This window comes from Stegastes partitus, unplaced genomic scaffold, assembly GCF_000690725.1.
Source record: "Stegastes partitus isolate 25-593 unplaced genomic scaffold, Stegastes_partitus-1.0.2 Scaffold130, whole genome shotgun sequence".
NCBI classification, from domain to species: Eukaryota; Metazoa; Chordata; class Actinopteri; family Pomacentridae; genus Stegastes; species Stegastes partitus.
The window spans coordinates 748,498-769,338 of NW_007577861.1; the positions used below are offsets into that span (position 1 = coordinate 748,498).

The window sequence follows — 20,841 nt, forward strand, 5'->3', positions numbered from 1 at the left end:
AATCCTCACTGTGGTCGTGGGTGGGTTGGAGCCTGGACAGGTGGACACCCTGGACAGGTCTATCAGTCTATCACAGGGCCACACTTATAGACAGACAACCAAGCACACTCACATTCACACCTGCAGACCATTTAGAATCACCAATTAACCTCAGCATGTTTTTTCGACTGTGTGGAAGGAAGCTGGAGAACCCAGAGAGAACCCACACTGCACGGGGAGAACATGCAAACTCCACACAGAAAGATCCCGGGTGTCCTAACCGGGAGGCGACCCAGGGATCTTCTAGCTGCGAGGTGAACCACTGAGCCACCTTGCAGCCCCCTCCTCTGAACGTATTACCTACAAGCTAATACGTAATAAATGTAAGATATTTATGGAAGTTTAAAAGCTGCTTATGACTGATTTATTTTAGAATAGAATAGAACAGAAAATATTTCCCAGACCTGGGAAATTATTGCAATACAGCAGCAAAAAAGAAAACACCAGATCACAACAGCAAAAGGGCCAAAGTTAAATAATATTAAAAATAAATAAAAATAAAAATAAATAATATTTTGCAGGTTGCGGAGCATGTAAAGTTTAAATTGACCATTTTTACACTCTTACTTTTTGATAATTTTGCTGAAACTTTCATTGTTTTATCGGATGTTATTTTGTCTGTTAACCGTTCTTCACGTTTCCATTTTCTGCCCATTAAATTACACTCCTATGCATCTTTTAAAATAACAAAACATATTCACATATATTTAAAAAGTATTTAATCAAGTGATGAGAACAACTTTGACGCACTTCTGTATGTTTCACTTTATATCTACTTACTATCTATAAATATTTAGAACCTTTTACTTCACTAATTCAGTTGTTAATACAGATTCAGACTGTAAAAACAAAACAGCCATCTAACCCTGGTTCATCCTTCATTTCAATGTGGTCTCCTGTTGGTCCGCAGACTCCACATTGAACCCCACCATCCCGGGACCTGATAACAACACGGGAGACTTTCCCTGGTTTGTCCAGCAGGGGGAGCTGTTGTCATCGTTATGGGGGGCTGGAGCGGTTCCAGTCCGTCAGCCAGCGTCGGTTTCTTGCTGCGAGTTGTGCAACCAGTCAAACAGAAATCAGACGACGTCACATGAGGTTTTCCGGAACTCTTGGCTGTTTTCTGAGAGTTTGTCCTGGATCTGGGGTTGAGCTGCACCGACGGAGAGAAGCTGTGAAGCCCCCCGAACTTCTCCCTGAATGTCGGTACGTATGTTTGGTAGGAGTCGGACACAGTTCACGTGTTTGGAGCGTTAACTGGCAGTAATGTGAATGAGAGGCTGGAAGTTGGCTGCATGTTGGAGCAACAAGGATAACTTTACATGAGCTGCTGATTTATGTGCTAAAGTAAAATAAGGTAAATATAAAGATAAAACTCACTCTGCTTTAATCTGTTGCAGTCACTTTTAATTATGTTTTCAGTGCATCATATCCCTGTAAAATAGTCTAAACAACACAATGCAGCTTTTATGTATCATACACAGCAAAGTTACTGATCACTATTTAATAATACAACTACAGCATGTAATGAAATACAGCTTTGCAAATGCTTATGTATAACACTACCTGTTGTTTTCTCTTATAAAGTCCACACAAACAGGCCTTACACACTGAGAATGTTGTTGGGATTTTATCATAGTTGTTAGATGTTTATAGCATGAAAAACAACATATACGTAAGCTGTATATGTTAAATCAACACGTAATACAAACTAAGTGATCTTATCATGCAGTAGTCTTGAGTTCACCACAACTCAAGGAATCAAAAACTATTTCTCTACCTTATTTTTATACTGTATTTATACAATATATTCTGTCAGCACCATTTGCATCCCAGCTTCTTCCTCTACCAGCACCTTATTTCTTCTTAAACATGTGTATTATGTGTGAGCTACCTGCATTTCTGCAAGTTGATGAATTAAGTATCTGCCTGAAAGAAGAGAATAGTGAGATGACCAGAGGACATTGTTCTTGGTGGATACAGTGAGAGAGAGAGAGAGCCATTGCTAACTGGCTTGGAATCAGCAAACCGGCTCTTCTTAAGAAGAAGATGCAGTACGTCTTCATCAAGAACCGCAAAGGAAGCGGCAGAAAACGTCGGTCACCGAGGTCTAATAATGATTTCCAAAGCTGTATAACCACACCACCGCCTGTGAAGACATGAGAAAGCAGCTGACCTTACTGTCCGCTGTCACCGAGTGATTAATTTTTCATTTAGTACTGATTACAGTAACAACCTGTGGTTTGACATACGGCTATCAGGCCCTTATTGTTGCAGCGCTTACACCAGTGTTTGCTATTAAGTGAGAAACTGGCAGCAAGGACTGCAGGAGTGCTGCCATATCCCAGTAACCCTGGCTTCTTGAGTGGTCAGACAATACTGGGGGGGTCGGTCCACTGAGCAAATTGCTGCGAGGCTAAGTATAGCATGAATACAAGTAAATCAGCAGAAGCAATGGCTCCCCTCTGTGACAATGGAGGCATTTCCCACTGTGACGGATAGTAATCCCAATGAAGACCCAGGTAACAGCCTTTTAAAAGCCGTAATTGCTCAGCTGTAAATGGGAAACCTATGAACAATAACAGAGCTACAATTTCCTGTAATGATGGAATTATTTCTTTACAAGATGCTTTTATGCTGTTACGGACAAACAAAGGGATGTGATAATCAATCTGCGTGGACTCTGGTTTGGAGGCATTATACTCCTAACCCTGGCTTGCACACATAACATCATGTTTGGCCTTTACGCGTGCAGGAAGAGCTCCTTTTTTAGTTGGAAAGATAAAGAGAATATGAGGATCTCGCCGAGACAGAGGCAGTTTGTCATAAAACAGTTTTCACTCTCCCTGCTTGTGGCCTTACTTGTACCGAACCCAGCAGACCCTGCTGGAATAGTCTGTGTGATCACAGCATACCAGGCATGCCATCGGTCTTATACAAGCGCAGTCTGGACCCTGAGAGCTCATTGCTTAACGGTACCGGTGATGAGGACTGTATGTGGAAAAGAGGACGAGGCAGGGGATGGTCAGTTAAAATATCACACTGACACTAGATGCAGAATCAGCCAATGGCGCAGCAGCCTCTTTTGGATTCCCGTCTAATCTGCAGTCACAAATGGTGTGTTTCACAGTGAAGCAGTAACTTTGTTTTCCCCAACCAGGACTTTGTTGTGAACTTCCTTCCTTTCCCCCCCCTCCCTCAGAAGCTGAGCCGGAGCTCAGCGTCTTTTCGAGATGTTGTCTCCCGGCGCGTCTTTCGTGCAGATCAACTTCGATGACATCCTCTTCTACGAGAACTGCGGCGGCGGCAGCTTCGGGAGTGTGTATCGAGCCAGGTGGATCTCCCAGGACAAAGAGGTGGCGGTGAAGAAACTGCTCAAGATTGAAAACGAGGTAGGAGTCGTAATTGCCTGGGCTTTTCATATACTTTTTAATTGTCAGTATTGTAATCATTTTAATTGCTACCCCATTTAGCGGGATGTGGTGACTTCTGTACCCATCACTCATGGTCATTATACTCCCCCACTTTGAGAAATGTGCGGCAAAAGAAACATTATTGCCAAATGAAAGAACATATTTGGCCCAATTACAGCTGAGACTGTGCTTGAAATCCCATTGAAAGCACTGGCTCATTGTCTTAAACACAAAAAAAGAATTATCTTTGAAATCTTTTCAGGGAAATTGTATTACATTTGTTGGCCTGTGATAGGATGTTCAGAAAATTATTCATCGTTTCTTTTATGAAATTGTAAAAGATCACAGATATCCATTCAACTTCACTCAAGTGTTGGAGAGATGATTGTTCAGTGAAAATAATAATGTAATCCTTTCACACTCAACCAATTGTTCCTTTAATTATAGTGTTTGGTTACAATTAAATGAACTCATTTTGTCAGGTTTCTGTTCATTCAAGAAATGTAACACATGAGACTTTCTGGGCCAGAATTATATATTAATATATCTCTGTGTGTACTCTGTCTTATATTTAGCCGCTTGGTCCACTGCTTTAATCCAGGCAGAGATATCTCAATAAGCATGTCACGGATCACCATGAAATTTAGTACAAATATTCATGGTCACCCGAGGATTGATCGACGTGAGTTTAGTGATGCTCTGACTTTTCCTTTCAGCACCATTAGGAAGTGCTCGTTGGAATTTTTTTTAATGAATTACTCTTTCATCAATATCTTCTCGATGACTGAGCACAAACTTTTCAAATCTTTTTACTGATTCACTGGTTTTTACTCTTACATCCCCTGAATGATTTAGGAAAAATATTTGACTGTTGTTGCAGTTTGATTTGCAAAGTTAACCTTTAGTTCATTATGCAAAGTCGATTTTAAACAATTTTACGTCAAAAGACTGACTAACGCTAGGAGGATGGCATGAATTTAAACTCTGGATCCAGACATGTTGTATGACGTAAATCCTACAATTCAGCCTTTGCTATTTGCTAATTGTATTGTTTTAACAGCTTGACACTGGTCAGTCATTGCTCTGCCTCTGTGTCGCCATGAGGTGCACATCTGTATTTTTAACTGAAATACCTCAACATCTGTTTGATGGATCACCATGAAAGTTTGTACCAGTGTTGTGCCACAAAGTGATCATCTGCCATCTGCAGGAGCATTTATGTGGGCATGATTTTACCTGCTCAGATTAAGAACAATCCATTTTTTTTAGTTATTGAAATAGTTTTAAAGGACCAATTTAACTTACTTGCCAAAAAGTAATTGCAGCCCTTAATTGTGGCATCAAAATGACCAGATCTTATTCACAAATTTTGAAGAATATTGCCCATAGAGTAATTCCAATAGAGGTAATTTATATAGCTTACATAAAAAACTAATTTCTAAATCATATTCATCACAGTATAAACAAGGATAGTAGACATAACAAACACAGACCGCCCAAACATGATCATATTACATGTAATTATCCTAAATGTCACTCTGGTTACACAACAAACTGCAAACGATTTTTTGGTCACAGTTATTCTATTACATAAAACACTAATTTTCCTGAAGACACACACTTGCTGTTACCATGGACATAAAGTTGTGTGTGTTTGCATGCTATGACTGTTTTAATCCACATATAATCCACTGTAGGCGTCTAATAACTGGGTGATCCAGTTTACACAGAAGGTGTGCGATCAGTTCTTGGCAGATGATCACTTTTTGGCCCCAACATGCTTTCATTTATCTGTTGCAACTGTGACGTCAAAATCTAAACTTTCTTACATAAGTTTGTGTTTTGTGCTATTTAGCAAATTTAAATAGATCGAGAACATAAACATAACAGTCATGCCTCCTCAAGAGCAGCCTGTTAAATGCGAGCATTTACGTCAAACTCAGTCTTGTTTATGTAAGTTAGTCTTAAGGAACCTCTATTGTAATGATAAAAATTCCAGTCATGTTTTCTTGTGTGTCTTCTTCACTCAGGCGGAAATTCTCAGCGTCCTCAGCCACCGAAACATCATCCAGTTTTACGGCGCAGTTGTTGAGGCTCCCAACTATGGAATCGTCATCGGTAGGTTTTTATATAAAGCATTAACACCAGTTGTCATGTGTTTCCCGTCCGAGGTTGGTGTCAGTAATCAGCAGCATAAAACAAACAGTATAAAACGACATCATGATAGAAAATGCAGCAGCGGAACCTGTTTGCACCCGCTGCATAGTTTGCTCAGCAGTGAATGGGACAGAGGTTTCTATGGCAGCGTGAGTGAATGCCAGAGGCTTCAGGAAGTACACACATTCATACAGTAGGTGTGTGCCCCCTGTTTTTTTTTTTTTGTCTAGGTCAGATGCTGGGAAGAATAAAGCCGCTTATGAAGCTTGTATAGCTGTGGACTGTTAGAAAACAAGGGGCCAATCATGCCTCTGCTCAAACTTTTGTCCGGCAGGTCATCCTGTGGAGAAGCCATTTACACGCACAGCTCGAAAACGTGTTTAGCACATTGTTACTTCACTTGGATGTTCGAGCTTCACTGTGCAGAGTGATGTATGTAAAAGGCTGTTTTCAAATTATATAGCTGGAAGGCAAAGGTTTCTATGTTCTTAAATAGCTGCGCAGTTCATATACAAGCTGTGTGGACGCCTGCTGTTGTCTGTCGGGCAGCTTTCACAAGTGAAATGTGGAAACCTGAAGTCTCTATTGCATATATCCTTAGAGTGAAGATTTCTGTGAAGTAAGAGCCGTGTTGAATCCAGAAATTGAATAAAATGTTTTTGTTCAATAATTTAGGTTTTTTTCAATTTGTGAAAGAGATTAAATGTAATAAAAAACAATAACAACAAGGAAATCAAATATTTTAGCATAAAAACAAATCAGGCTGTTTTATTATAATGATGCTGTGTTTCAGCCTTTCTTGATTTAATGCAATTTATCTGCACTCTGCTCCATGATATAATAAAAATCTTGTGGATGTGAATTTAGGACAATCTGCTTGATTCTTTGGTTGCAGATAGTTTTTTATAATATGTCTTTGGCCTATTTTTTTCTTTTGGAACGTCTATTCTTTCTGCTGTCTGCTGTACATGTGGTTCCTCCAAATCACAGGTTAATGATAATTAACTACACAGGTAGCATATAATATGTATAATTAGGGCTTTTGCTGTCATTATTTGGACAAATTAAGCGATTATCTAACAGTTTTCCAGAATCTACGAGGTGTGTAAAAAAAGTTCCACGACTAGTGTCACAAAAGATAAATTTCAAATCCAAACTACAAACTACAAGTTTTCCCCCTTCAAAGTAATCCCCCTGGAGTCTAACACACTTCTCCAGCCTTCTCTGCCACACCACCATGCACTCCTGGAAGGATTTTCCCGGGATCCTCTGCAGCTCCATCATCACAGCCATCTTGATGTCATCCACGCCTTCAAAACGGGTCCCCTTGATGACCCCCTTGAGCTTGGGAAAGAGGAAAAAATCCCACAGAGCCAGGTGGGGTGAGTAGGGAGGTTCCTCCAGCACGGTGATGTTCTTCTCAGCCAGGAACTGTCAGATGCTCAGGGCGTTGTGAGCAGGCGCCTTGTCATGGTGAAGCAGCCACGACTTGTCCTGCCACAACTCTCGCCTCTTCTCACGCACTGAACGAAGCAAACAGGATCTCTTTGTAGACATGCTGGTTGATCGTCTGAAGGGGAAAACTCATAGTTTGTAGTTTGGGTTTGAAATACATCTTTTATGACACCAGTCCTGGAACGTTTCAGACACCTTGTATGTGATATCTTCAAATCTTTTTATTTGTTTAGTCTGACTAACAGGGGTGTTTTTCGGCAATGGCGAGCTAAGCAGTTGTCTGGGATACCACCCATGCATGGTGCACCTAAAAGGAGGAAAGTCTTTGGAAATTAGTTATAGATGCTGTTTATACTTTAAAAAGTTCACCTCTGTTCACCTCAGTACACTCCTAATACTGCTAAAGGGAAACTCTGTAGAGGCTGCTGACGTACATTATCAATAATCAGCTCATGTAATCCATGCTTCTGTGCACAGATACAACTTCAACTCATCATGTCAGTGAGCTGTCAATAAGTCAGGAGGCTTAACAAAAGAAAGCTAGTAATGACGGGCAATTATCTACACTCTGGAATTTAATGTAAGCAATATGAAACTGTGATGTCTATGTCAAGTGCCCTCAGAGGACTTATGTAATAATGCAGATCTACGTAAACAAACCTTTAATTGAATGCTCCCAAATTGATTTTTAGGATCAACATCAGGACCAATGCAGGCATTTCTGATTGACACTCTTTAGCACCATCTACCTAAAAGCAGCGTCCAGTTTCAGTTAATTACACGACAGCAAGCAGCAGCGATGGACATGAGCAGAACGTTGTTTTGCTTCTGTTTCAGTGACATTTAGCAGGTGAAACAGAGCGTTACGGTGCTGCTGCTGGCTGAAAACTGTCTAGATTGTACTGCAACAGATGCTGCTAACTTAACAATTGTATAGAATTTCTAAAGGATATTATAAAATACAGTAGAAATATTCAACAACATTTTGTGGATGCAGAGCCATTCAGCTTTAAAACAAGCAAGTCTGACATGTGCGCTGTAAGTTGATAATGCTGAATAAAAGTAGTCAAAAAGAGAACTAAAATAAATATTGGATGATAATAGGTGGGTTAGACATGCTAATAACTTGGTGTTGTGTATCAGATGGTGTAGATGGCAGGACTTAGACCAGATGATTGAATATTATTTAAGTGCTGTCTCATATAGGGGCTGTAAGGTGGGGCACTGGTTAGCACCGTCGCCGGTTCGCGTCCCGGTGAGGGCACCCGGGATCTTTCTTAGTGGAGTTTACATGTTCTCCCCGTGCAGCGTGGGTTCTCTCCGGGTTCTCCAGCTTCTTCCCACACAGTCCAAAAACATGTTGAGGTTAATTGTTGATTCTAAATTGTCCGTAGGTGTGAATGTGAGTGTGCTTGGTTGTCTGTCTCTAAGTGTAGCCCTGTGATGGACTGGTGACCTGTCCAGGGTGTCCACCTGTCCAGGCTCCAGTCCCCCCACGACCCCAGTGAGGATTAGTGTAGTGTGTATAGATGATGGATGGATGGATGTCTCATATAGCGCACGAAAATAACCAGAAACAGCGATTCCGTCCATTAATGAATGAATGAATTCAGCCTTACTGGTAGATGTGACTTCATTTGCAGCTTTGAAACTGCGAAACTTGTTTTCAGAAAAGCAAAAACAAAGGAGGCTCTTTATCTTGACACACATCAGTCTTAGCTGAAAGTCCACGACGACGCAGCCCTACAGCAGCAGTTTAGTATAAACAGCTCAGCTCGCGTTATAGGTTCCTAACATGTTTACTCACTCCACAGATGAACCACCAGATCCAGCTTGTGTTTCACCGTGCCGTTATAATAATGTCGGTGGCATGTTGGGGGGAAAGCTAACGTTTCCCCACAGCTCAGACATTTCTGATGTTTTCTCTTGTTGTTGTTGCCTGTTAAGGAAACAGTCAAACATGCTGTGAATGAAAAATGTAACAGGCTCGCTCACATCCTGAACGGGGAGTATCATCTCCTTTCATCATGATAACAATACACAGCTTCCCACTTTGCTGCTCAAACGCACACACAAGATCGTCTTTGTTGCTTTGGTCAGGAAACCTGATAAATACAAGCCAGCAGTTCACATCTGTCCTCAATACGTGTTTAAAGTAAACTTTGATTTGTTTTTCTTCCCCAAACAATCAGGAGAGTAATATGAATATTCTCTTCTCTCGGCTTTATCTATTTGATGTGTGTTATCGGAGGGAGGTGAAAGGGAAACACTGACAGATTGTGCTTTTGCTTTTCTTTATTTACTTTCATAGAAATGTTATACAAAGAGCATTTTGTTGTGCGGTTTTATCACGGCCGCCCGAGGTTATTGATTCCTTTATAAATCTTAAATAACCAGCCAATTATTCACATTTCAGATGAAGTGGAAATGTACAAATTGAATTCTCAAAATAAAAAAAAAAGTGGTAAACGAATAAAGAAGAACACGTCAGGTCGATTCAAGTCAGGAATAATCTTTGTTGTCCTTAAAGGGGAATTTGATGCGTCGCCAATTTTGATGCAAACTGATATAACAAGAAAGTTAGAGCGACAACATAAGCCAATAATAAACAATAAAAAACAATAATTCAGTAAAAAAAATAATCACAAGTAGCAGTAAAAAAAAAAAAACCTGTGTAATGTGCAAATGGTAGAATTTAGCTTCGCAGTATGGGGCTACCTGTTTAAATAAACTGTGGCAAATGGTTGTTAAAAATATTAACATTTGTTTGGGTGAAATTTCAGGAAACCAAAGACACAAACATCAAGGTGTCAGAAAATAATAAATGCATGCTCAAAATGACACGACTTCTCTTCATACTGTGACGAAACTGCAACTAAATTAGAAAACGCTGCAAGACAAACCCAACAAGTTCGACAGGAAACTTATCTACCTAAGTTTCCTGCCACAGTGCTTGAGTATCTTGACATCACATCAAGATATGGATTTTTCTGCCCATCACAGCCACTGAGCGTCAGTCAGTTAAGTCCACATATAATGTAAAGTGTCATATTAGGATGATGAAATTATTACTTCCTGTTACTGCAGAATGGAGCAGACGAACCTTAATTGCTCCCGAATCCCCTAAACTCCTGTCATCTGTACAAAAATCGCCAAATTTAGAGCTATAAATTGTTAAAACAGAAAGAAAGAGTCACACTAATTATGTGTAACGTGGAGTTCTGTTGGTGGAATGAACTCGATATTTCATCTAAATCACTTTCTCATGTGTTTTATTTAAAATTTTGCCAAAAAGTGTTTGCTCTAAGAAGGTTTTATGCAAAAAAGAAAAATATATGTGCTGCTTTGTGCAATCAACAAGCCATTAGTGACCAAAAGAACAGTTCAGTGACTGTTTGACTAAACTGGGCTGAACTGCAGGCCGTGTTCACACAGAAGTTCGGAAAGAAACCCAAAATGTATACAGTGTTCATTCATGATGCGCGGCTCCTTTGAAGCCTCTGTAGTATTTTGGAGCTGGAACAGAACGGTTTTGTTGTCAAGGAGCTGGATGCTATCTCTATTTATCAAGGCAGAATGTAATTAGCACCAGATACAGAAAAAATGTTTATGGTGCCGTGCCGTTTCCACATTCATCAGCTCTGTTATAAATTTCCTCTGACGGCTGACCAGGCCAATGTCTACAACCTATTTGAGAAACCTGTTTGTGTCTGTTGACCTGCAGGACTTTAACAATATCTGCTGTCAGTCTGTGGCCTCATAAACCAAATGAGTTACAGTGAGTTATCGTGTCGGGGCGAAGGTACATCTGCTTTTTGAACACATCACAAGGTGCTTTTTCTGTTTCTATTTAAAGCTTTTCTGTGGCGTTAGAGGACGAAAAAAAAAAAGGTGCCACAGTACCACAGCGCTGCCACAGTTTGTTGTGTTATTTATGGAATGGGGTTGTGCTTGTTGAAGAGCAAAGTGCAAACGCAGACGTGTCGTGACTTGCACAGGTGAAGTGGCTGCATTAAAGCTGTATTACAGCCGTATTAAAGATTCAGTGTCTGCTCACAGATTTTTTACTCTGACACAAGTGAAAAGGCCCACATGAAATTCAGGCTCATAATAATAAAAATCCTTGGTGTATTTTATGATTGGTAATTAGGTCTTGGTGCCTGTGCATGTTTACAGTGCTGTGTTGGGATATGATTGGGTTATTATGCACAAACAGATGGTTCCTGCTATTTTAGCTGGTGCTTGTTTATCTTTATTTAAGCACTTTGCTTCACAAGACAGCCTTCCTCCACAGATAGTGAAAATGTTTTGTGCCCATTCGACGCATCTTTCATTTTACAAAGGCTTCATCAAAGCTTTCTGTCTGAGTCTTGGGCAGTCTTGTGGAGGGGATTTTGCGAAAGGCTACATGATTATCAAGTTGTATGCGCTTGTAATGGGCCAATGAAAGTGTATAAAAGCTTTGAAAACATAGCAGAAGGATTTTTTTTTTTTGGTGGTTTAGAAAAATCTGAATTTAACAAACATGTCCTGAGGCGACAAGAGGGCTCGGCGTGTTCAATTAGACGGTGATAAGCTGAGCTCCTCGGCAGCATCAGGCCGCTTCTGGCAGCACTCTGCAAGCAAGATGCTGCCAGCTGGCTTGAAGGAGGTCTGAGCAAAGTTTTCAGTTGTTTTCATTAAATCTATCCCATGCTGCACTTACTCTATGTGTTTAAGGCATCACTCAAGGCAAGAATTTAAGATATGTTGCTTTCCCCTCTGTATGTGTTTGTTCATTTTTTTTCCATTTTCAGTAACACAAAGTTGTATTTTTTTGTTTCCTCAGAGTATGCAAGCGGTGGCTCACTGTACGACTACCTGTCCAGTGATGAGAGCGAGAAGATGGACATGGGACAGATCATGACGTGGGCTGCAGAGATTGCCAGAGGTAAATATTAGATTTGTTTGTTTCCTTGATTAGATTCTAATCACAATTTTAGAAAGCCTGAGTTTAGTTTAAGTTCAAGTTTGTTTTTTGAAGTTTCCACATACAGAGTATTTATGAAACATCATGACCCCAAATGCTAGAAGAATAATAAAGGCACTCTTTTTTCATTTAATTTCTTGCCATCAGCACTCACAGTTAAACCTTGCAACACAAACACGATGAAACAACAACAAAACGAGACAAAACAAAGCCGTATGAATATAGTTTTTGTATCTAAGCTGTATAAATAAAAGTATTAGATACTGTTTTTTACATTTTGGATAGCAAACAGTCTATATTAACTATGTTACTAGCATCAAGAGATGAAGGAAATGAAGGCTAGAAAGATGCTTGACCACCACTGAAACATGTTTTTTTTCACAGAAGACCTCAATTTGAGTTTAAGCTTATTTGTCTCTTCCAAGATCAATTGTGTACACATTTGTTTATAATCTGTATAATTAGAAGAAATGATACTGGACGTTTGGGAGTAAAAAAAAATCTTTACATATATGTTAGAGTTACTTTGAAGACTTTGAAATTAACTTTCCGGCATTTTAATTCACAAACTACCTTCAAAATGCTGTAAAGACCACTCTTTGCTCAGCTGCGATACTCTGCTACATGTGCTGCAGCTAATATCAGTCTGGATATTTTCATACAAGGGGAACTGATTAACATTGAACCCTGAGCAGTGCCTGTGTGTGGATGAATTTCCGTCAGTTAACCAGCTACTAGTCCTGTTGCTGTAGGATTGTCCACATTACGATTCATAATCTCAAAGGATGCAGACGGATGACAGACAAGCAGATGCATTTCCTAATTCATCTACAATAATTCTAACCTGTACTAATGTGGTGGTGACGTCTGAAAACCACATTAGATGATGGTTAAATTGCATTTTTTTCAAACATCTGTGCAAGTTAGCACATCTGACTTTGTGGTGTCTCGCCCTCATGTGTTGTTCTCATTATTGATGTTGACACTGTACACCAGTGTTAGTGTGTTTTACTGTGTGCAGGCTGCCGTAGGGTGTTCTGTTATGTAGAAATATAAATAACACGAGTCAAGAAGCTTGTATTCTCCTGATTTCTGTGTTCACATAAAAAGCATATATATACTTAAAGGAGTTCTGTATCTGTCGCAGCTCTTTGCTAATAAACTCACACGGTACACATTCATAGAACATTATCAGCTGAAGGATTTATTGTCTCATGTGATTATTCAGAACCACCAATTTACGTCAGAGTTTGTTCCACGATCTTCCTCTGAAAAACCTCTCTTTATTTCTGCTTTAGGAATGCACTATTTACACTCAGAGGCCCCTGTTAAGGTGATTCACAGAGACCTGAAATCCAGGAACGGTAACTGATTTCATTTCTAATACAAGCCTATTATGTCCAAAATGAATAATTGTTTGATATTTTATGTGAATACCTGCTTTTATTGACTTTTTAAAATTTTCTGTTTCAGTGGTTTTAGCTGCAGATAAAGTTCTCAAGGTAGGTTTTATTATGATTTATAATCTGGAGTTAATCACGGATACCTAAAATACTGCGCAATAAACCAGGACTGCGATAAATACACCAGTCATATTTTATCTCCATTTAAACGAAACATGAGCACGAAATACTGGCGTGTTATTTATCTGCAGTGTACGGACACAAGAGGGCAGTGACTAACTTAGCATGTACATGGAATCACTGAGAGTGTTCCTGGTGCACCTTATTACAGGTGGATGAGTGGATGAGTTAGGAGAAAGGAGGATTTAAAAAGTGATCCAGAAGGCTGGTTTGCTGTTATTTTCGACCAGATCTTCACTGAGACTCCAATCCTGATCTCTTTACACTGGATCCTTGGTTAACAGCTCAAAACCCATCCTCTCATTTTTGGAGTGTTCTCTGCATAGTGTTCTTTTAGTCCACTATTTTATTATTATTTCTAATACTGTCTTTTTGTGACCTCTCATCCTGAAGTTGCCATTATTACTGCAAAATTCTACGACAAAAAAAACAACAAAACAGGGCTGATAGCAAGATGCTGTACCGCACATTATGTAAAACTATTCAGCAGCTTCAGACTCTTTAGGGACGTTCTGTATCTGATGTATCACAGAGCCACATTTTCTGAAATGAGCAGAGTGTGCTACATTTAATTTGTCTGTGACACTGCAGTGACTGAAGCAGCAGTTGACTCCAGACCTAAATTACATGATTACAGTAGAGCGGAGATTCACATTTGTAGCATTACCTTCAGATGAGATAAAAATCTGCATCGCCGCTATGATTGTTGCATATTAAGTATTACACACATTAAGTAAGTTTGTGGATGAAAAGGCTGCTACGGATACCCAAATTAACATCTTCACTTACCTGCAGCGTTCGTCTAACTTCTGTTTTCGTCGCTTCAGATCTGTGATTTCGGGGCATCCAAGTTCCTGACTCACACAACACACATGTCGCTGGTGGGCACGTTTCCCTGGATGGCTCCGGAGGTGATCCAGAGTCTGCCCGTGTCGGAGACCTGTGACACCTTCTCCTATGGTGTGGTGAGTGGAAAAAAAATAAGGAGTCAAAGCACTCGGATGCAGTTTTAAATTTAGAAACTATGTAGATCATTTTTGTGGCAAAAATAGCTTCTTCTAATTGTCCAACTTGGCCTTATTCTTAACCTAAATGCTTTGCATAAAAATTCCTATATGTGAAGACTCAGGTCTCCACCCCGGACTTGTTTGAAAGCGCGTCCAGCTGTGGCTTAAGGCCGAGATTGTACTACATTGTGGACGAGCTGCGGACACCACAAATGCATAGTTCTCATTATAGTACTTTCTAGTCTGCGTCAAGGCCACTTGGAGGATGCATTTCATTCATACACTGTGGATCATCTATTCGTTTTCTTCTGCTCATCTGGGGTCGCAGCAGCTGGTTAAGCAGGTCATTCCAAATGTCCCACTCCTGAACAAGGTTTTTTATTTTTTGTAAAGTAATTTTTTGGGCCTTTTTTTAGATAGGACAGTCGAAAGAGAGACAGGAAAGTGGGGGAAGGGGTTGCAGCAAAGGGCCATGAGTGGGATTCAAACCCATGGCTGCTGCATCGGAGACTATAGCTCCTATACATGCGTCGCCAGCTCAACCAGGTGAGCTAAAGCGGCAGCCCAACAATGTTTTTTTAGAACCTTGGGAATGCAGAAGTGTTTGCAAGCCAAATCAGATTTATTGCATAGGTTTCCTCCTAGCTGCATGTACATGAAAAGTCTCCAGAAGAAGGTGCCCAGGAGGCAGCATGATCAGATGTCCGAACAACCTGGGTGGTTCCGTTCCGCGACTCTACTACGAGTTCCATCCAGATGTCCGAGCTCCTCACCCTGAGCTCAGCCACCCAATGGAGGAAACTTTCATTCTTTCAGTCACTGCCCAGAGCTCATGACTATAGACGAGGGTTGGAACTGGTAATGAGAGCGTCCTCGCCACGATGGTCCAGTACAACACAGAACCAGTCGTCTGAGGATTCAAAACCAGACATGCCTCTCTCACACCTCGGCACAGTGGGGATGTGTCTATGTATTCTGGGCATGCACACTACAAAACAAATCAAAGAAGGCAGTTTTGGTTTTCTAGTGCAGTTGGTGCCCTTGAAGCACAGTGAGAGTAACTTGAAACAGCCACAGAGTCAGTTAGGAGTCAAAGCAGGTATAAATCTTAACATCAAGAATCCAAATGAGTACTAACAAATGCTAATGCTAGTATGTTAGCTGTATAACTAAACATACGTGATGTGTTTATTTTGTTAACCCACTGGAACGACAAGGTTGGATTAAAGGATATTCCAGAAATGTGAGGTCTTATTTAAAGTAAATGTAAACAGAATAGTGAATGAGAGCAGCCTTTAAAAGGGATTAGTTGTAATGACTGATATTATAAAGGACAGGTATTGGCTGATTCAGTGCATGAAGGACTTCATTGTGACACAACAGGAGAAGTTTGTAGGTTTTACTTTTTACTTAGAATGTGTTGAGTCATGCAGAAGGTCAACGTGTAGACCTGTTCTTGAGGCCATTTTGTAGAAGTTTTATACCTTCTGTCTGTTCTTTTTCAATTTTTTCACAAATAATGTCATTAAATCCAATGAAAATCTATTCCTTATGACACATTAAAGACCATGAAAGTGAATGATTGACAAGAGCAATGCAGCTCCCAGCCTCAGCTGAAGAAGTTGGAACCCATTTTAAAAAAGCTTTTTTGTTGTTAAAGGAAGGCTTTGATCGACAGGCTTTTTATTTCAGGCTAAAAACCCAACTTGTGGAGATTTTTTGTTCAATTATGGTGAGCACATTTGAAGAAATTGCACTTAAGTCCCTCATGCTTTAAAAAACTCAGGCAACCATTCCGGCCGATATTTTAATTTCTGCAATTTTTTCTCTCTCTGAAGTGGACAAAAGCAGCAATTTTGACCTTTGCAGAACTACAGCATCTTAGAAACTTACTGTGTCTGTTTCTTAAAAGCGTCTAGAACTTTTAGGAAGTAGGTTCAGATTGGAAGTGGTTTTTAGCCTAAAGTCATTTTAAAAATCACATTGTCTGTGGCACAAGAGTGAATTACTGATGTGAAATTCCAAGAAATTAAAAAATCCATTTCCGTACATCAGGATTTTAAAATCTTAGCAGACCTTACAGATGAGTGCAATGAGTGCTTTTTATGTCTAGTGTGCTGCAGAAAGCCGGCAAGTTTAGGTATACAGTTTAGCTTCAAACAGCTTCATGATGAACTGATTTGTAGGGTAAAATACATATAACAAAAGGCAGCAGGTGGCAGGAAGCAGAAATCCAGTGTTGTAGTCCACATATACGGTAAATGAAGTTTAAAAAATGGCAACCTTTTCATGATATAATTTTTAGGATGTTGGTGCAGGTTGTTAATTCTAAAATACCAGCTGAAAAGAAGCTAAATAAATAAATTACTAAGGGAGTTCTGTCATTGTACTTCAGAAACCATGACGGCCTTCGAATTTAATATGAATATTTTTGTCTCCCTACGTTGCGTTTCCAAGGGAAATAAATGTTTGTCGTGTTTATTTGTATATGTGCTCTGTTCTATATGAATATAACTTTGGTTGCTGACCTTGGCTCTTGACTTCTGTGGCAGGTGCTTTGGGAGATGCTCACCCGCGAGATACCCTTCAAAGGCCTGGAAGGTTTACAAGTGGCCTGGCTCGTGGTGGAGAAGAACGAGGTATTTTACTGCATGATTACATGTGTATATAAAGTACTGACCCTCAACTGGAGGATCATCATTGTCCAGATAAGTAAACCTTCCTTCACGCCGAATAGATGTTGTGGCTCTTCAACGTATTGTGGGGATTTATATGTTGTCAGCATCTCAGGATTATCCTACTTTAATCCATTCTGGTGTGTGATTGAGGTAAAAAAAATCTCGTTCAAAGTTGAAACATTTTTTAGAATTACACTTCCATACTTTTACACTAGAAGATGAATACCACTCGTGTGTCTGTATGGTAAATATGAAGACTGAGCTTAGCATAAAGACAGGAAACAAGGGCGAACAGTGAGTGCATGAAAAACACAAGGAAAGGTGTGATTAGACAGGCCGCCCTTCTCGTTTCTCATTTTGTGCTTCCTCAACTCCTCTCCTCCTGTCTTAGTCCCTCCCAGGAAAGGTGCAGATGGAGGAGGTAAGGATAAGACACAAGGAGAGAGTTGAGACAACAGTCATTTAACAAAATAAGACACCATTACCTCAAAGCTGTTGTTTTAAAGTCAATTAAATACGACACAGCTACATCATCCATCCATTGTTTTGCTGCAGCTTACCGTGAAGTAAAAAGAGGCATCACACACAAAATAAAAAACTGAAGGGTGACATATTCTGATTGATTGATATAGAATATATAGTTGTGCTCCATACATGGTTTGTATGTTCCAGCTGTGTGTCGCCTCTTTTATGTCATGGATGCAGAAAAGACTTGACCTGTGCGTCCTTGCTCATAGCTCATTGCTCCTCGGGATGCATTTTGAATTGAGAAATCCTTCCTGATGGTGCACCAGGACGGATTTTTTAGGTCACAGGCAGGAGCACGAAGGACACAGGAGACGAGGCTCAAAAAAGTGAAGTGAGATGAGCGCAGGGATTGAGTACAATCAGTAGCTGAGCAGGCTGTGTGGGGCGAACACACTCTGACTTAACACATGATCCAGCAACTTGAAATGAAAAAAGATTAACATCTGTGCTGGTTTTTGTCTCAACACAACACACAATATCTCATATGTTTAACCAAATACAGTAAAATAATGTAGTTTTAACACATCAAATTGCAGTTTTACAAGGTGTTTGTGTGGGTATCTATCTATGTCAGGCAACCAGCAGGTCATTGAGAACAACTAGTGCATCCCTGTGCTCCTCGCATGATCGCATTTCAAGTTAGGAAGTGTTTTTTCTAGCTTCAATGTGCTTTCACTGGAATGCGGAAACATCAACACAAGAATGTAGGTTGCATTTTATTGCTCAGAGCGTTTAAACAACATGTTGAGAGCTGTTTCCAGTACATGTGTGACAATGAAGAGTCGAGGAAACTTGTTGTCCGGGTTACTGCTGTAACACATGTAGTCACTAATCCTGGTGACTCTAAATGGACAGCAACTAATGTTTACAATCTAATACCACAGTTCAAATCAAATATTAGCAGGAAATTTAATATGCAACACATGAATTTGCACTATGGATCGAAAGTCTTTGCCATCAACAAAACATTTATTTTCTGCGAGTATAATGTCAACAGTTTTTCTTGTCATTTATCAAAAATTTGCACCAAATTTCTGAATTGTTGTTCCGACACCAGGTTCTAACTGTTTTTCTACAATTATTCCGACACCACGTGAATGCACTACAAGCCAAACCAGCAGGTTCCCTTTGGTTTCCAGTCTTGTGCTTAGCGTGCTTGTACATATTTAACAGACAGACACGAGTGGTATTGATCTTCAAACCTGACTCTTAAAAAAGTGAACGTGTAGTTTTCAAAATGTTGACGTAATCCGTTAAAGCTCATCTGTGTGTGTCTTTCAGAGGTTAACTATTCCGAGCGGCTGTCCTAAAAGCTTCGCCGAGCTCATGAGAAAGTGCTGGGTGACGGAACCAAAAGTGAGTCACATTAACATGCAAATCTACAGCATGTGTACGTCTTCATTCGAGTCATATGCAGAGCAAATGCTTTTATGTGCATTTAGGAACGACCGGTGTTCAAGCAGATCCTCTCTACTTTGGAGTCCATGTCTAATGACAGCCAACTTCCTCAACAGTGCAACTCTTTCCTTCACAACAAGGCTGAATGGAGGTAATGTGATCAGCTATTCTCCAGACCCAGTAAATGTATTTATAACTCTCTCTTTTTTCACCAATATACTGCCTCAGTGTAAGGAAATGTGCAACTGTTTCAAAGAATGATGTGGAAATGTAGCTGATGGGGGCCGTGAAATACAAAAAAGAACTTGAGATCGTGCATATAGATCTTTAATAATTACACTGATAGCTACATAAAGACATGAAAACCCCAAAAGAATCATCCATCTGGATATACTTCCTCTCTTTACCCATAAGACCCTAAAAATAATCACCATCTTTTTCAAGTAGAAGTGTTTAATTGGCCTGTATGAGCAGCTGGAGGTTTGGTGATGTTCAGCACAGCCTGAGTCTCAGCTGTTACTTTATTCTCTGTCTGCCTCTCTGCGGGCCTTGTCTGTGCTCTGAGGTTTTTCCTCAGAAGTTGTGCTGGTGGCATCATGTCCAGGCAGCCATCTGCAGGTGGAGCAGGTTGGAGTAAATCTGAGTGCAGGAAAACAGAAAGTGAAAATGTGTAGCGCAGAAAAAGCTTCTTTTTTTTTTCTTTGTTGCCCAACAAGTCTGATTGTGCAACATAAGCTGGCTGGAAGTGAAAGAGGAAGCTAGTGGCAGGTGGTAGCTCTTCCAGAAATGTTTAAAGAGTAGCTTGTTCTTATTTTGCTCAGATATGTGCAATACCCAAGAACAGCTCGGATAGAGAGGGAGAGATCATGCTCCTCATTATTGCCTCAGCTCATTGGGCTTAAATTGAAAGAATGACAGTGAGGTTAAAGTTCTAACCTTCAGCTTAAAAGCAACATGATTTTTGGTGACTTTGAGGCAACAGATTAAGCTGATTGATACGATGAAAGTGGTAAATGATTTTCACACTGCACAAAACGATATTTGGAGTAACACTTCAGGCAAGCTGGTCAATCAAGTTTGGCGTTCCCTCCCTTTTTAAGTTTTTGTCTCAGCTAAATTCTGAGGGAGATATCTGGCTCTGCTCTTCAACAATGAACGTTGTTGTTTGTACCAGAACAGAGCTTTAAAATTGCAAATCCAAAACTGAGCTGAAAGATGCTTCAACATGCAGCAGAGTCAGGTGTTGTTTCTGTTGCTGTCTGACGTATTTCACACTAGATGAAGTCATTTCCTCCATTGCTAAGACTAAGTGCAGCTTTAAATATATTTCATAGGTATTGCTGTCACATCCCTTCATGCTCTCATGGTGAATCTTATAAAGTTAATCCAATTTGAATGTAAAAATCATCAAATCAAAGCATCAGCACCTGAACTTCACCGTCATTATTTCATGTCCTAATACTTTCTGCAGTGTAAATTTTATTGTATAGATAGAGATAGAAAGATAAAGCAGCAGCTCGGGGAGTGTTTCAACCTGTTTCAGTGGTTGTTCCATCTTGCAGATCATTAGGGTCCGAGCACCCAAAAGGGTGCGAAGACCCTATTGGAACTGCT

At 40.1% G+C, this 20,841-nt stretch overlaps 1 protein-coding gene across 2 annotated transcripts; it reads left to right on the plus strand.

Moving 5' to 3' along the window:
• Nucleotides 1-1,148: 1,148 nt before the first annotated feature.
• LOC103355069 (mitogen-activated protein kinase kinase kinase MLT-like) lies at nucleotides 1,149-19,408 on the plus strand. Of its 2 annotated transcripts, XM_008278723.1 has the most exons (10): nucleotides 1,149-1,245; nucleotides 3,242-3,431; nucleotides 5,483-5,570; nucleotides 11,893-11,994; nucleotides 13,332-13,397; nucleotides 13,507-13,535; nucleotides 14,444-14,581; nucleotides 17,176-17,262; nucleotides 19,111-19,185; nucleotides 19,272-19,408. In XM_008278723.1, exons 2-10 carry the CDS (start codon nucleotides 3,273-3,275, stop codon nucleotides 19,380-19,382), a joined length of 855 nt encoding a protein of 284 aa, XP_008276945.1. In that variant the 5' UTR covers nucleotides 1,149-1,245; nucleotides 3,242-3,272; the 3' UTR covers nucleotides 19,383-19,408. The 2 variants fall into 2 exon arrangements, with proteins under 2 accessions (XP_008276945.1, XP_008276944.1); XM_008278722.1 differs by lacking the exons at nucleotides 19,111-19,185; nucleotides 19,272-19,408 and having other exon boundaries at nucleotides 17,176-17,833.
• The last annotated feature ends 1,433 nt before the right edge of the window (nucleotides 19,409-20,841 follow it).

Coding starts and splice junctions, on each gene's coding strand:
- LOC103355069 (XM_008278722.1), top strand. CDS start 3,273: ATGTTGTCTCCCGGCGCGTCTTTCGTGCAGATCAACTTCGATGACATC. Junction 3,432..5,482: donor TGCTCAAGATTGAAAACGAG/GTAGGAGTCGTA, acceptor TTCTTCACTCAG/GCGGAAATTCTCAGCGTCCT. Junction 13,398..13,506: donor AGACCTGAAATCCAGGAACG/GTAACTGATTTC, acceptor TTTCTGTTTCAG/TGGTTTTAGCTGCAGATAAA.